The 16302-nt window shown below is 45.5% G+C and overlaps 1 protein-coding gene across 5 annotated transcripts in view; it reads left to right on the top strand.

The window, feature by feature from the left end:
* The window catches only part of ARL6 (ARF like GTPase 6), a 2156307-nt gene that overhangs the window by 788513 nt on the left and 1351492 nt on the right, over positions 1-16302 (top strand). For all 5 annotated transcript variants that reach the window (XM_069610619.1, XM_069610618.1, XM_069610620.1 and 2 more), the window contains one exon: positions 894-955. In XM_069610619.1, coding sequence (XP_069466720.1) covers positions 894-955 — 62 coding nt within the window. The remainder of the gene's footprint in view (positions 1-893; positions 956-16302) is intronic.

Raw genomic sequence — 16302 nt, forward strand, 5'->3', positions numbered from 1 at the left:
AATAGGGAGAGTGGGCAGCAGGGTTTAAAAGGAAGGTGACAGACTGGGGCTTTAGTGTCTGAAAGGCACAAACTCTGCACCCCTTAGAACTAAACATTGCATAGTGTAGGTCAAACCTAAGTAGTCCCAGAGGGGAGGTTATATAGATATTGCGATTGCCGTTTGGCTCTCACTGACAGCGACGACGGAATTTAGGTAATAGGGGTCAACAAGCACTAGGTTTGGGAGGGTACTGCTTCTTCTAGATGAGAGAGCAAGGGTCAGCACTTGGAGCCCTTCCAATTTTGTTTCATAAAAACACTTGAGTAGTTTTTGGGCATTGGTGCGTTCCCTGAGGCCATCTGTGCCATAACACAGGGAAGGATAAGACACAGACCCAAAGGGTTCTGTAACATGCTTTGTTCTTTGCAATTTAATGCCTGCCTTCTCTACCGCTACCTGTCTGTGCTTATGCGTAGCTAATCACCACACATCCATCTCCTTCAATTCCAGTGCTACAAGTGCGCGCCAGTCCTCGAGATCTTCCACTTACCTGCAGCCACCCCTCTTTCCCTGACCAATCAAAGGGGTTTAAAGAGCTTAACCCTTCACTGAATCATGACCGTGGATTCCTGAAAAACATTTCATGAACATAATCCTGTTGGCATCCTTGCCTTTTATCAGCTCGTTTAGTTGTGCCAATTAGTTTCATCTCAGGCACTTGGGCTTGGCCTTCATACCATCTAAGCTCTTGTCACTCTGCTCAGTGATGCACTAATGGGTTATTGATTCTTTTAAATGAAAATCTGTGCTTGGAATAGTGTGTATCTGTTGTACTGATTTATGATATTTACTACACTGTAAATAGTAAAGCATTTCAATAGGAGTAATTAAATTGTATTTTTGATTTTTAGGCGCAAACCCAAGATATAGTTCCAACAATTGGCTTCAGTATAGAGAAATTTAAAACATCCAGGTAAGTTTTATTGTATTTTCATGTTTATGATTAATTTCACTAAACAGATAATAAAGCTTATGAAAATATTGTCTGATGGTGTCTTAACTGGGACATTTTTACTTGTCAAATCAAGATTCTGAAATAGTGAATTTCGCTTGCTCTGAGCCTGCAAGCATGTGGGAAACCTGTGAGCCTGTGGGAAACCATATTTGTAATAAAATGTACTACTGTACACGTTGCTTTAACAAACGCATCTTGTACTTTCATCACAGGCAGCACAGTGGTTCACTTTCATACATATTGTTTTGCAGTACATGAATTGTATGTTTACCGTTAATCTCTACTGCAGCTTATTAAATAGAAATTCGAATGGATTCCTTCCTCCCACACATTCCTCATCTGTAATATCTGTCTCCTAGCACAACTGCTCTTCTGGTTTTAAGCCATGCACTAACTGCGGACTCTAGATGTCAGTTTCCGAAGCCCAGAGAATGTGTGTCTGCTGTCTAAGGGAGGAACATGACATGCAGGACTACTGATCATGTACGTTTGTGCACCCAAAGATGCCACGGGAGCCCTCAGCAAAGCTGTTAATCTTTTTCCACTAGGAAAAGGACGCCAGATGTACCTGTTTGAGAAGCGATGTACTGAAGATTGTTCCTCAGTCTGAAAAGATAAAAAGATAAAAGGAAGAATAAACACTGCAAGAGGTGATGCTCACCACACCACTCTTCTTCCTCAAAGAAGAGGAACCACTGACCAGGGACTCCTCTGAGGACATGGCACCACTGGTACCGTTCCCAACTCCATGTCAGATGAATGGTAGGCATTTAGATAACAAATAAAAGCTCGACTTCTTTGACAAGCCGCCATAACCAACAGCTTCAGCTTTGGAGGCGCCATCTGGACCCACCATTTTCAGGCAAGCCGGTAGGAACCCTGCACGGGACAACAACCTCATGCCTATATGCTCGGCCACATCTCCCCCAGGCGAAGACCTATTGCTATGCCAAACCGCTCCATCTTCCGACATCGGTCACTCCTCAGCACCAGCTACATCCTCCACTTCGTCCCTGGTACTGTGGGCATCATTGCTTCTCGGGAATGTGCACAGCTTCCTATGGGAGTATTTGTCTAAAATGTGTGACCTCTTTGACAAAGAGAGTGATCCCATACCTTTTGGCTGGAACCTTTATGCCATTCGGAAGTCTGGGATTTCCCAGAGGAGTTTTATGGGAAGATGGAGAGCTGATGGACCTGGCTTCGAATTTACAAGAGATGAGTGGGTTGGACACATCTCCGGAGTTGGACATGTTACCTACACCAACTCTAGAGAAACTGTAGGCTTCCTTACAAAACCTGATGGCAAAGGTGCAGACCTTGCATTTTCAGCCCTTCCACGCCGATGGTTTAGCTTCAGCTGATCGATATTCTGCATAAAGGCCCTTGCAGGAAGACCTTAATGCCCACCTAGCAGTAGAGGCCCCTGTGAAGAAGACCTGGGAGGAACCAGCTTCAGTCCCAAATGTAGACCGTGACCTAGCGAAACAGCACTGGCCGGCACCCTCGGATACAGTATTTCTTTACTTGTATACCTCTCCTGGACGTTTTGGTGAATCAGGCTGTCATAGCGAACCTGAAAATGCACTCGTCCACTACTTGACTCCTGACAGAGAGAGCAAGAGGCTAAATGCCTGAGGTAGGAAGATTTTTCTTTCATGCATTCTGGGCCAACGGGCAGTCAATGCCTCCTGTGCCATAGCAAAATTCTCCATTGGCCTCTGGTTGGCAATCTCTGGAACCACTGAACACTTGCCTACCAGTGAAGTGAGAGAGGGCTTAGCAGTCCTGGTTAAGGATGGTAGTGAGACATCCCACCAAATACGAAGTCTGGCCTTGATACAGCCAACTGCATGGCATGTGCAATTTCAATTGGAATCGTGTTGAGGAAGTACCCCATGATGAGGACCCGTGGTTTCGCCCCGGATGTTAAGGTAAAACTCCTGGACATGCCGTCTGATGGCAATAACATGTTTGGAGTAAATACTAAGGAGTCCCTCCAGAGGTTACAGTCCTCAAAGGCGACAGTCAAGTCTCTGGTACTAATGCTACAGCATCCCTCTGGCCCCATGAACAGACGCAAAGGATGTCAATACTTCCTCCTATGCCCAACGGACAGGCTCCCTTTGGCAAGCAACAACGGCACCACCCAACCGGGCAAACTGGTTGGGGGACTCCATTACGAGGTTTGTGCACCTCAACCGTGCCCTCAGCATCCCTGGGTATGAATCCTCTGCAAAGGAGACTTTCACCACATACACATTACCCCATTTGGGGGTTGGCATGTCCCTGTTTCACGCGGAATGCTGTCTCACCATGTTCAATGCCTGCGACTTGCAGGTCGTTCACCAGGGATATTGCCTCCCTTTTGCTCAACGGCCTCCCCATATTCCTCCATCCAGCTAATGCTTGCGTGCGGCCTGTGAGACAGGCAGGTATCAAGAGAGACACAAACTCAAAGGTTACGTTTTCAAAACCTTTATTTCTAAAAGTTCCTGGGTTGGTGTAATGCCTAACTGGCTCTAACACTAAAGAGATGGTTCTAAGGGCAGTCAAAGTCTAGAAGTCCAAAATAAAAATCTGTGTCTCTAAACTTATGCTTGCCCTCACTGTTTGACAAAAATGTGTTAGGAAGTCTTTCAAAAGCAAAAGATGGTGGTTCAACAAAAAATAGGAAACCAGGATTGGTTTCAGGTGGTCTTGATGTGATATAAGTTATTTATAATGCACTTAATACCCAGAGGTTTCTAAGCGCGGACCCAGGGATCGAACCTGTGTTGCTCTGTGTCGTCTTGCTTCCAAGGCGAGCACGTTACCGCTGAGTTATCCTCACAAGACTCTTCTTCTCACCAGAGGTAGGTTGAACAGCTTCAAAACGATGAGTTCAATCAAAAGGAAATGTTCATAGGAACCTCTCCATAGTCCAAACAATGTCAATGTCTTAAATGCCTCAGGGTTCCCTTCCCCAAGCTTCAGTTCCTTCAGTAATGCAGAATAGTCAAGATTCTACTTTGATAGGCCTCTCAGGGTTCCCTTCCCCAAGTTTAGGCCCCTCTTGAGCTTAAAAGAAAACACAAGTTAATTTCTTTTTATGTTGATTGGTTGAACTTAACAAAAACAATTAAGTAAATTAACCATTTACATTTAAAATGGAGAAGTACTTCAATTTCTCACACATCATTAAAAAAAGTTCCAATTAATCAAAAGAAAATTTAAAAAAGTGGAGAAGTCTCACAGTGGTAGACTACACATAACCACACATTGGGCCTCATTCCAAGTTTGGCGGTAGCCTTGCTGGTAAAATCCATAATCATCATTTGCTCTACACATTCTATCATAAGCTGACAGACAAATTGTTCATCTCCCTCTGGATTTGTTCACTTCATCGATTAGCAAAAGATTTTCAAGAAATTTGTGTACAGCTAAGCATAAGCTTGCTTGCTCACCCATCGAGACCCATTGCCACTATTTTAGGTCCAGTGGAGTATCATATTGGACACAATAGGCATATAGAAATTTAGTGCACAGATGGTTAAGAGCTGTGCATTCTGTTATAAGTGGCAAAGAGATTCAACTTGGTCATGTGATTCACAAAATCGACAAAATTAATGTTCGTCCATAATTTGATGTCTAGCTAATTTTACTTCCGGGTGGGAAGCAAATTTAGTCGCACTCTCAGTAGCAAATTCCGGTGTGATGGAATTGCTAGTAGATGTTGTGGTGTATTATTTAATCCTCTTTTCTCGACTTCTAGACATGGTTTTATTATGTCTAGATATCGTCTCTGTATGGTTTCAATCCAATCAAGTTTTTGAAATTTAATTTTACACTTGGTTGGATTGAGGATTTATTCCTCTTCATCTACCATTCTTTCACTTAAAATGTTTCCAATTCCATCAACCCAAAGTTTGAAGGACTTGTATAAACAATTTCCATCCAGAACAAAAAGTTCCAAGGGAGTGCCTTTTTGTTGCCACCATATACTTTCTGTACAACATGATAGTTTTCCATAGGGATACTGACTCAAGAGACTATAATCTTAATTCATGTTGTATGGTCACTATTGCTAAAGACATGGGCAGTCTGAGCACCTTCTGCCAAAAAAAACCTTCTAACAAGTCCCAGTCTTCCAACATAGAGCAAGCAGGCCTTCTGAGCCATAGGCGAAAATAGGAATTGCCTTTTGGCGATCGAAAGCGAACATGGAAGCAAGTGAAAATTTGCAATAATTACACATAATTTTCAAGGCTTGGGCAGCCAATTGAGTGACTTTTGTTCGCAGCGAAAGGTGATGGAGGCGGTCGTCAATATTTTCGTTGATTTCCACGCCCATATATGTTAGTGATTGAACCACTTCAAGTTTAACACCTTTCACCCACCAGGTTCGATCTTTTTGGTGTTTTCTTCAATGCAGACAACATGCTCAGGACTTTAGATTTTAAGACATTTATTTTCATGTCATTTTCTTTTAGGTATTGTGTAAATCAGGTTATCTGCCTCTGCAGGCCTATCTGCGTGCGGCCCAGGAATATAATATCGTCCGCATAAATAATCCAGGGAATGTGGACTGCATTTATCATTGGCGGGAAGGCTCTGACCTCACTCTGAGACACACCAAGATCAGAGATGTATAGATTAAACAAAAATGAGGCTTGAGGCCTCGATGAGTTGACATTTTCTCAGACAGAACACCTGTGGAGTTGAGCCTTATTTGAATAGATGTCATAGAGTATAAGGCTCGAATGGCATCTAACAGGTCTGGGGGACATTGCCATTGTTTCAATTTCACCCACAGTTTAGTCCTGTTAACGCAACCAAATGCCTGTTCGAGATCCATCGAGGCCATGTATACTGAGGTTCCTGATTTTAATGCCTTTTGTTTAAGGGTTCTGAGAATAAAGAGGTTCAGGCCAGTGCCCACACCCTTAACGAATCCAGTTTGACGGGGGTCAGGCATTCCGGTCTTCAAGGCCCACCTCGTGAGATCACGTAAGAGGATGGAGGCAAACAGTTTTCCCATAGAGTCCAGAAGGACAATCTGCCGATAGTTCTTGGGATCAGCTCGATTGCCCCTTTTGTGTATGGTAACAATGATTGCCTCCTGCCAGCTAGATGGGACTTGTTTCATTATAAAAATTTGTTTGAAGATCAAGAAGACCAACTGGCTCCAGTCCTCAGGATGTTGCTTTAGCAGCTGGTTCGAGATACCATCGGGACCAGCTGCTTTCGATGTACTGAGCCCTCTTATTCTAGATTCCAGATCATCTCTCTGTACCTGGATATGGGGGGGAACTGCCTTCGTTATCTATGACCACCGAATGACCTGGATCTGCAAATAGTTTAGAATAGTGATTATTCCAGCTGTACTCCCTCACTTGATTTAACATGGGATCTGATTTAAAATGACCTCCGTTATTTAACAATTCCCTAAGATTTCTGGTGTGTTTGCTACAAATCACTCAACATCTATTCTGCGTCAGGCAAGTTCAGTTTGTCAGACGTACCTTGTTTTTCATATACAGTTCTCTCAAAGGGTTTGCATCAGAGACTTTCGAAAACGCCAGGTTATGTTCTTCTCCTAAGCGCGATCACTCTGAGCCTTAACACCTCGCTTTGATTTTCCTGCTCTTTACTTTTTCCCTCAGGGGCTTTCAGTGCCCTTCTTGTTGCGCTCAGTTTTCTTGACTTTCCTTCTTGTGCCCACTGGCTTCTTTCTTTCCTTCTCTTGCACATTTGCACTTTCTTTACCTCTTCATGCCCACTGGCATATCCCTCCTTGCTTTCTCGTACACACTTGCACTTTCTTTACCTCTTCATGCCCACTGGCACTTTGCTTTCCCGTGCATCCTTGCACGATATGATATGATATGATATTTTATTTATATTGCGCTCATACACAAGTCTTTCAAGGCGTGACGAGGCAAGGGACGGGTTACAAGAGGACAAAATAACTATCTTACAAGGCCCAGTGACATTTAGAAGGCGCAAGTGCAGGGGAGAGGGAGGAGGAAAGTGCCAGGGGCAGGGGAGGAGTGGATGCACAACAAAGGATTAAAACAACAAACGGTAGGGCTGCCATCGGGTGGCAAGGGCATGACTTAAACGCAGACAACGGGTGTCAAATAAGTGCAGATGGGGGACTGTAAGGTTGCAGATACAGACCTAAGTGCAAGTATTGCCAGAGGCAGTGCGGGTAAGTCGCAGGGTGGGTAAGGGATCTGGGCGCAAAACTAGAGGGTAACGAGATGCACAATGCGGAACAGACAGAGATTAGCAGGGTAGAGGAAGAGAGAAGGCAGAAGCAAAGACGTTCCGCCTTGAGGTGCTTCCAAAACCAGAGATGGTTCTCCTCAAGTTTGAGAGGAAGGGAGGCTGCTCCAGAGGGTGCCCCCAGTCGAAGAAAGAGATCTACCGCCAGCTCGTTGCTGGGAGAAGCGACTGACCCCGAGGGAGTTGGAGGGGGAGGAGGGAAGAGCTTGAGTAGGAAGGTATTTACGAAGAGAGAGCTGGCATTATTGAGTCCCCAGGCCCCAGAAGGCCTTGTGGACAATGCAGACGTTCTTGAACTTGATCCTCGCAGCCACTGGGAGCCAATGCAGAGATTTCAGAGTTGGAGAGATATGATCCTAGGGCTTGAGGCCAAGGACAAGTCTTGCAGTCCTGTTCTGGATGAGTTGCAGAGGGCGGAAAGTAGAAGCAGGCAGATTTAGAAAGAGGCTGTTTCAGTAGTCCAGCCTAGAGAGAACTAAAGCTCTGGAGACAGTGAGCTTCTGGGGGAAGGAGAGGAAAGGGAGAATACCTCTGAGGAGGTGCATTTGGTAGTTTGTCTTCTTTGACACGTCCAAGATGTTTGGAGAAAAGGAGAGTGTGGCGTCTAAGATAACCACAAGGTTCTTAGCCTCACAGGTGGGAGCAGGAAGAGGGCCAATGGAGGCCGGCCTCAGTGACAGGAAAGGAGGGTGCAGGTGTGCCCATGAGGAGAATCTCTGTCTTACTGGAATTGAGGCAGGCGATCGTAGGCGGCACACCACTCTTGGATAGCAGAAAGACAGTCAGAGATGAGAGAGGGAGAAGAGGGGGCAGAGTGTCATCCGAATAGCACTGAAAGTTGGAGCAGAGAGCTGCAATGCAGTGTGCAAGAGGTGCCAGATATTGAATGAAAAGCCAGGGAGAGGGGGATATGAAATGCAATTGAAAATGATCCTTATGGGTGGAATAATCATAGGATGACTGACAGAGGAAGGAGGGGAATAGCCTGGTTCTGTTTTTATACCACTGGGGTGATTCTCCTTTTAAGTTGTTTCATAGTCCTTGTCCCCTGCCCTAAAGGTACTAATCTTGACGGCCTCCCCTTGAGTCTAAAATGTGAGGAAATAAATGGGTGTTGGGTTTAAAGTCCTTTTGTTGTTTCCTCTGACCCACCTCCTTGCCTACTTTTTGTTCGAATAGGGTATTCCCTTTACTTTACTTTAGTTCATTTGTTCAAACGCAACCAAAAAGGCCCAGAGGCATACGGGCGCCTGGAACTAAAATCCTGACAAAGATGGTAATGGACAAGACAAACATACCTAAGTGAGTTTTTAGTTTTTTTTCTTGAAGCTTTCAAGTGACTCTTAACTTCTAAGGTCCAAGGTCAAAGCATTCCAGCTCTTTGGTGCAGCTACCCAAAAAGCACCTATCTTGACCAGAGCTAGATTGGATCTAGGGACTTGTAATAATTGGTTCCATGTGTTAATATCCCTGCAAAAATATCGCAATACAAAAATATCACCATATTTTTGCGGCAAAATCGACCCATGGACCCTGCGGGGGACACCCCGGCACCTCCTGCATTATTTTAAAATGTGCGGGGGACACCCCCGCTCCTACAAATTATCCCCCCCAAAAATATCACCTATGGTGAGACAAACGGCCATATGTACGGCGATATTTTTGGTGGGGATATTTTGTAGGGATACCCAATCATTTGAGGTCATTAGCTCTCAGAGTCCTAGTTCTCTTTTTGCGCAGGCTGTCAGCCACGTAGTGTTAGGAAAGATTTCATATTTGAATGTAATTTTCCCTCCATTTGGCAACCCCCAAACTTTTTGCTGCTGTTTTACACCCTGATCTAACCTTTGCCGGAGAAGCGCAGCCCTCCGCCGCACTTCTCTGGGCTTTCGCTCAATTCTTATGGGGAAACTGACATGCCCTTAAGATAGTCAGTACTGGGAGACTTCGTTTCCCTTAGTCCTTTCCTCATGTTGCAGCTTTTGTGCAACATGTAACAAGAGTACAATGTAACTTACTTTACCGCACTCTTAGGTCTCTAGTCATTCCAAAGGCCCTAGAAACTCTTGCTGGACTTATCATGAACTGTGCAGGTGTGTCACGGACAGGACAGGTGGCAGCTATTGTTTATCTTATGTTTTGAACCCTTTTTTGCCATGTTATCCGCGCTTACTGTGTTTGGCACAAATAGGTGGCCTGACTCCCAAAATGGCCGTGCCACGAGGTTCTTTGTCCTGTCCTTTGGCCATCTTGCCCCTTCACCTTCCCCAGGTCGAGTCCACCCGGGTCAGTCCTTATATGGTCAATGCACTTTCCCCCGAAACCCAACGCTTTCGCAGGCTTCTGCGTGCCTTGTGTGTGTGCCTCCAGGATGTGGGCTGGGATTTCTGTTCCCAATACGCATCCTGGGTGCCAGAGAGTCTGGGGTGTCTTGAATGCCTGGGACCACCGTGGTCCATGATTGGTCCACATATGGAGTGAGTGTTTGTGAGCAGATCTCCCATTGGGTCCTCTCCGTTTTGGCACGAAGGGAACTTTGGATAAGAGGAGGCTGAAGACACCACTACCATGTCGATCTCCTGAGTTCACACCGAACAAAGGATAAGGAGCCAAGTATCCTGCAACAAGAAGTCGAGTCGAGGAACCGCTGGTGATACGCTGCAAGGTTTGGCACCCTGAGCCCGCTGTCATCCTGCTAGACCCCTCTGCATCTGATCGTCCTAGAAGGTCTGCAAAGGCGCTTCGACCCATTGGAATAGTGGGACCAACTATTCTCGGCCCCTTCATCAAACCCTTCAAGTAAGCCTCTTCGGAAGTGTCCCTGGCCCAACTAGTGGGCTGAACAGCTTACACAGGACGTTTGCTCTGTCACCGCCGCCATCTCGAGGAAACCCTCGAAACTTGGCCTACTGCTAGCTCTGTGTCCTTGGCACCCTCACACCGAATTTCGTACCCTTGGCATTCCGAGGTCTGAAGTGAGCTGAGTGCGCCCGGACCAGAGTAAACGCGGTTGCCGTGTTGCCCTGCTGTGGTAACGACCTGTGCACGTTCGCTGCATTTGTGACCGCCCCTCAACCCTGAATCCTGCTACCGCGGAATCTACACTGTGTCGAGACATCCTGCTTGTCGCATCCGAACCTGCCAGCAACGTGAACTGAACTGGTGAAGCCTGGGTCTGCCTGCGTCGGGGACCGGTGAGTAGCCCATACCCCAACCGGTGGTCCCTAGCGCAGGAGCCCATTTCTTTTCTACCGCTGTTGCGAAACAGCGACTCCATCCCGCACTCTCAACCTGCCTCTGCCCGCAAGTGAAGGTCCTGCTTGAGTAGTGGGAACTCGTTCTTCATCGCCTCACCCACCTTCCTGAACTGTCAGTGATCCTTGAAGAGACCCTATTTTGTCCATTGGCACCAGCGCATGCAGGTACTATTGAGCATAAGGCTCCTCTCTTCATAGGGCTTGGACTACCTCTTAGTTAGGTGTATTTCTGATGATGAACTGGGTCTAAAGATTACTTGCACTGCCTGTTTTCCTCCCCATCTAGGTGGTCTACATATTCTGTGCTGATAACTCCTTAGACCCCTCGGTCTTGTATATATATATTGTATTGATTGTGATGTGTTGGTTTACTTTAGTATTATTGTGATTCTTTGCAATGGTCGATGTTACAAAGGCCTTGTAATGAATGTGTCTATATTTTTAATATAACGCCTGTCTGGAGTAATTTGTAAGTGTCCTTGCTTTGTGTGCTCATTGAGGTCTTTCAGTCACCCTCACCCCTCTTGAGACTTAGTCTTGACCGCCGCCATCGCTACCCTGATTGGTCTGGCTTGTCCAGAGGTTACCCTTCCAAGAAACTAGGCTGGCCTTCTGAACCTCTGCCCCTCCAGGTCAGAGTTCAGAAATCCTTCTTAACACGTAGGCAGGGCATTGTCCATCTATGCATTTAAATGTGATCATTTGAAGACTTCATTTCTTTCTTCTATTGGTAGCCAATGAAGGCTTCTCCTAGCATCAGAGACACGGTCACATTTTGTAAGTCCACTAATTGCTCTTACTGTGCTATTCTGTATCATTTGTAGTCTAGCTAATTCTCCCCTCCCAATCCCCATCGAAAGGTTCCACGGTAGTCGATCGTTGAACATATGATTACTCTTGCCACCGCCTCACAGCTTTTTTGGGACAGATACGAATGCAGGTGACGTAATAATCTAATGTAATAAGCCGAAGAGGATAAAAGACTGCTCACTTGAGTATTAATGGAGAGAGATTGATCAAACGTGATTCCTAGAGTCTTTATTTTGTATTTGGTTATAATTATTCAATCTCCTATTTGAAATTGTTTATAGTGTGTGCTGAGATTAAGTCTGCAACTAGAACCCAGAATTATTCGTTTTTTTTTTTTTTGCGGTTGAGTGCTAGACCATTCATACACATCCATTCATAAATACGATTGTAAACCTTGTTAAACATTTTTACATCTTCCAGATAATTCCCTGTCAGAGTGATAAGACATTGGGTATCATCTGCAAAATTGGAGAAGCAGATTTGATTCTTCTCCAGTAATGTAAATAGTGGTGTTGTGAAGATGTTGTAAAACATTGGTGATAAACGGGGCCCCCTGCGGAACACCATAACTCAGGGAGACTGGTGTAGCTTCTGCTGTGCTTATGTAGACTCTTATAGTTCTTTTCCCCAAAAAGGATTCCATACATGCTAATGTATAAGCACTGAAGTTGGCAACTTCTTGTAGTCTTGTTAGCAGTAGTGGGTGGTCCACTCAATCAAAGGCTGCAGACATGTCTAAGACCATCAACAGCATGGTCTGTCCATCATTTATTCTTCTCCTCATGTTGGACTTTAAATCTAAGAGTGCAGATTCAGTCCTGTAACCAGGCTGAAAGCCTGATTGATAGTTGTTCAGGATGGGCATGTTCTTAAGGTGTTCTAATACTTGTTCATAGGCTACTCTGTCCACATTTCTAAAGCGAAATGGGGTGTTCGTAATGGGTCTATAATTCGTGGGAAATTAAGGGGTTAGACCCTGTTTTTTTTAGAAGTGGTGTAACCCAAGCCTTTATCAAGCGAGTAGGTACACATCCTTCCTTTAAGGATGCATTAATAATTCTTGTTGTAGAACTAATAAGGGTTAAAGAGAAGGCTTTAATTGCCATGGCAGGAAAGATATCTCCCTTACATGGAGAGGGTTTAAGTTTAGCCAAGATTAGACTAAGCTCAGCTTCTGAAATATTTCTAAAGTTAAATATTGGGGTCTCCCGCCTCTCTTGGATCAGGGACAATGGTGCCTGCATATCCCATAAAGGCTTCAGGGACTTTTTCCTCCTTTCCCGTTATCCTGTTGGGTCCATGACCACAACCCCAGACTCCCCTATCTAGGTGATCCTCCCTCGCTCGTCCACCCCCAAGGTTGGGATCCGAAAGTGACGGCCCTCCCCAGGCCACATGAATAGAGGATTCTCTGGGTCTACATGGGAGAATACCCCTAGGTTTCTCACAGGACCCTCTACTGTCGGAATAGGTTCTTCAGCTTCTGGCGAAAGCCACTATAGAACACGGGCCTGCTGAGAACAAGACAAGAGCTGCTACTCAATTTGTTTTCTGATATCAGGGAAAGATGGCGGCTTGCATCCCATACTGGATCTGCGACTGTTAAACATATACCTCCGCAAGTATAAGTTCAAGATATTTACACTGGCCCAGATCCTCCAAACCCTCAACCTGCAGGACTGATTAGTATCGCTGGATTTCCAGGGAGCCTACTTCCATGTGCCAAATTACCTAAAGTACAGGCAGTACCTGAGATTTGTGGTGTTCCATTGTGAATACCAATTCAGGATCCTGTCATTCAGTCTGTTTTAGGCACGCAGGGCCTTCGCCAAGCTTCTGGCAGTGGTGGTGGCTCGCCACATGAGGGAAGTGTGACAAATCTGAGTATGTTGTCCCTTCACCCCCTGGGGGAGATGTTTCCCATGGGGCCAGGGCGATGCATCTACAGTACAATAATCCCCCTGGGGGTGGTGCACAAAGGGATAATCACAGGGGGAGGAAGCACCTTATGGGATTGGGGATGATCATACCCAGAGAATGCGGTATTCCCCAGCGTCAATACACCTACACCCTTCTAAAATGCTAAATCCTCCTTCCCCTTCTTTTGATGTGGTCAATATGTGCTATTGTCAACTTAGACAACCTAATATACAAGACAAGATCAACACATCAGAGAATGCATTGTATGCTGCATATGACTCTACTTCAAGTATTGGGAGACTTAATATAGTTCACAAAACAAAAACATCAGAAAATACCAAGTATGCAGCATATGGCTCTATTTGGAGTACTCAAAAGATAAGGAGTCCAAGGATCACTCTGGAGAAGCAGAGTGAATGCTCTATCTTCCCACCGTATGTAATTGGCCCAAAGCAATTCCACTATCCAGTGTGGGAACTTAAACAGAGCTTAGCTGAGATGGGGATAAAGAGTTGTCTTCCAAGGAGGAATCCGGCAGGCCAGCGGAGCATAAGAGAGCCAGCAGAGGTGAAGCAGTGAGCAGAGGAGTAGAACCCGAGCATAGTCCAGGAAGGAAGGACTGCTTGGGCTGCCGCCTTGTAAAACCTCTGTCATCCCAGGCACAGGCAAAGAGTCAGAGTGATGTGACGTACTGCTGGGTAGAAGCAGACATCTTCTGTGCCACTGCAGACAGCGCTGGAGCCCTGAACGGGACTGGAGCCTTGAGAGACTTAGCAGCTGCTCGGGAAATGCTGGTACCCTCAAAGAAGAAGCAACCGGGTACACTGGTTACCCGAGAAGTGCTGGGGACCCGGGGAAGCAAGAGGTTGAAGGCAGAAGCTGGAATAAGAGTATCTGGGATCCTGGGAATCAAATGTGTGTTTGAGACCCGCACCTAAAATGAGAGACGAATAATTGGTGAAAAGGAATCCTGCGCTTGGTAGAACGTGTGTGCCAAGTTGTAGGGATAAAACAGTAGAAATCTAAGACGCATATTCTTGTGAACTACCTACTGACATTTACTGAAGAAAATACAGGCCTGAGAGGCCCAGAAAGAGAGAAAGTCATACAAGAAGGAATCTAGGGGAAAGGATTGGGACCCTAGCCTTGGAGTCCTACATTTGTGAACATTGCTTTATTTTCACCAGTTTTGATTAACCAAGAGACTGGGAACTTTTCCTCTGGTTGTATCTACAAAGAACACTTTACTTTAGGAAGAAATCATCCTTGCATAGTTGGTTTAAGTTATTAGTGTTAGGGACAGAAGCAGGCTTATTGAGACACGACTTTATAGTTTTAGACATTCTGACAAAGTATTTTGTTTTCTTTGAAGCAGGGCAATCCCTCCTAGCTGTTAGGGCTAGAGAGGAATTTTTCCAGCCCATTCTTCAATAATAAAAGTTTCTACCTAAAAACATGCCACCAATGTGTCTGAGCTTTACTTCTGCAATCTCACAGAAGGCATTCATATTGTTTCCCTACCTGGACTCTCCAATTTCGCTCCCCAGACCTGGCATCATCACATTTGTTCCTCACTTGCAGCCTGTTGCACAACATAGGCTTCTTCCTGAACTGCAAGAAGTCTAGGGTTTTGCCATTCAGTCTCTCCAATTTATCGGGGAAGTCTTGGACACTCGCTTGGGCAGGGCCTTCTCGTCCATGGATAGAGTGGCGAATATCTGTAAGATGGTTTATGTACTCCAATCACGGGAGATGGTAACGGTCTCCGCTTTCTTGCACTTACTAGGTCTCATATCCTCCTGTTTTCTTGTAGTGCCCGAAGCCCCGCTGCGGATGATGTTGCTTCAGTGGCTTGTAGGTTGTCAGTGATCTCAGTTCTAGAGGTACACATCAGACCTTCTGCAAGTCTCGGCCAGGGTATCCCCGGACCTAGCATTGTGGTCCATGTGGGGAAACTTGTTGAAAGGGTGTAATCAAATTACATATGCACTCTACGTTCAACCCCGTCTGGAAAGAATGGAGGAAAACACAATGATGAGAGTCCAACACAGAGGCAAAAGCTGCACACTGCAACATATTTTGTTTCACCTAAGTGGGTGTGGTACGACAAGCAAGCTTTCGTAAGTCTCCCTCTGTCAATGCACAATAGTTGCATATTTATACCTTAATTTCCAGACACTGTGCAAAGTTGTAGATATTGCGTGTTGGTCTTATCTTATGCATGAAAATAAATCGCACATCTGCATTCTTTACAGTTAGTTCAGAATAGCATGCATTTCTGCACGATAGTTCCTTATCCTACAACAGTTTGCAAGATTCCCTTGTGAATTAGGAAACCTGTGTCTGGCATTTATTTAAGTTTAAGCTAATACAGCAAGTTACTCTTGACGGAGTTCTGCAAAATGATTTGCATCTACAATGTTCGGGCAAGCAAGATCCAAAGTTCACATGTTCGCATTACTCATTAGCCAAGTGAGTTTCTGCCTGGAGTATGCATTGTAAGCACAGTAATACATTTGCGAGGCAAGGCTCAGCCACTAGTTAGAAAGCATTCAAGTAGCATTAGCAGTTACAATATAAGACCTAATGGGCATATAGCAGAATCACTTTTCCACAAACTGCCCTTATGAACATTAGTTCTACAAGAATAGTCACAGACCAGATTCACAGAACAATCTCATACATTTGTTCTTCCAGGACAATCACGCCGTGTGAAACATACAGTGTCCTCGCTAATGGTGTGAGGGGAAGGTCGAGGAGCATCTGCTGTCATGAACCATCGCCTACGTCCTTTCTGGACTTCGTGGTCCCTGACACACAGGGGATTGAATGCAGTAATCCTCCCAACATGGCCACTGGACACGGAACGCTGTTTGCCAGTCCTCGCGTTTCACGCTCTGCGCTCTACTAAACAGACACGCCCCCGCGGCTCTGCGTGTCTCAACGCTACCGCTTGCTGTAGTTGGACGTGTGTTGCCGGAGTTCGCTCAGGGTTTTCATCTGCATCCTGTTTCCCGGTTCCTTGAATTCCCCTTCCTTCCTTCCTTT

Source organism: Ambystoma mexicanum, chromosome 8 (genome assembly GCF_040938575.1).
Source record: "Ambystoma mexicanum isolate Mex_15411 chromosome 8, UKY_AmexF1_1, whole genome shotgun sequence".
NCBI classification, from domain to species: domain Eukaryota; kingdom Metazoa; phylum Chordata; class Amphibia; order Caudata; family Ambystomatidae; genus Ambystoma; species Ambystoma mexicanum.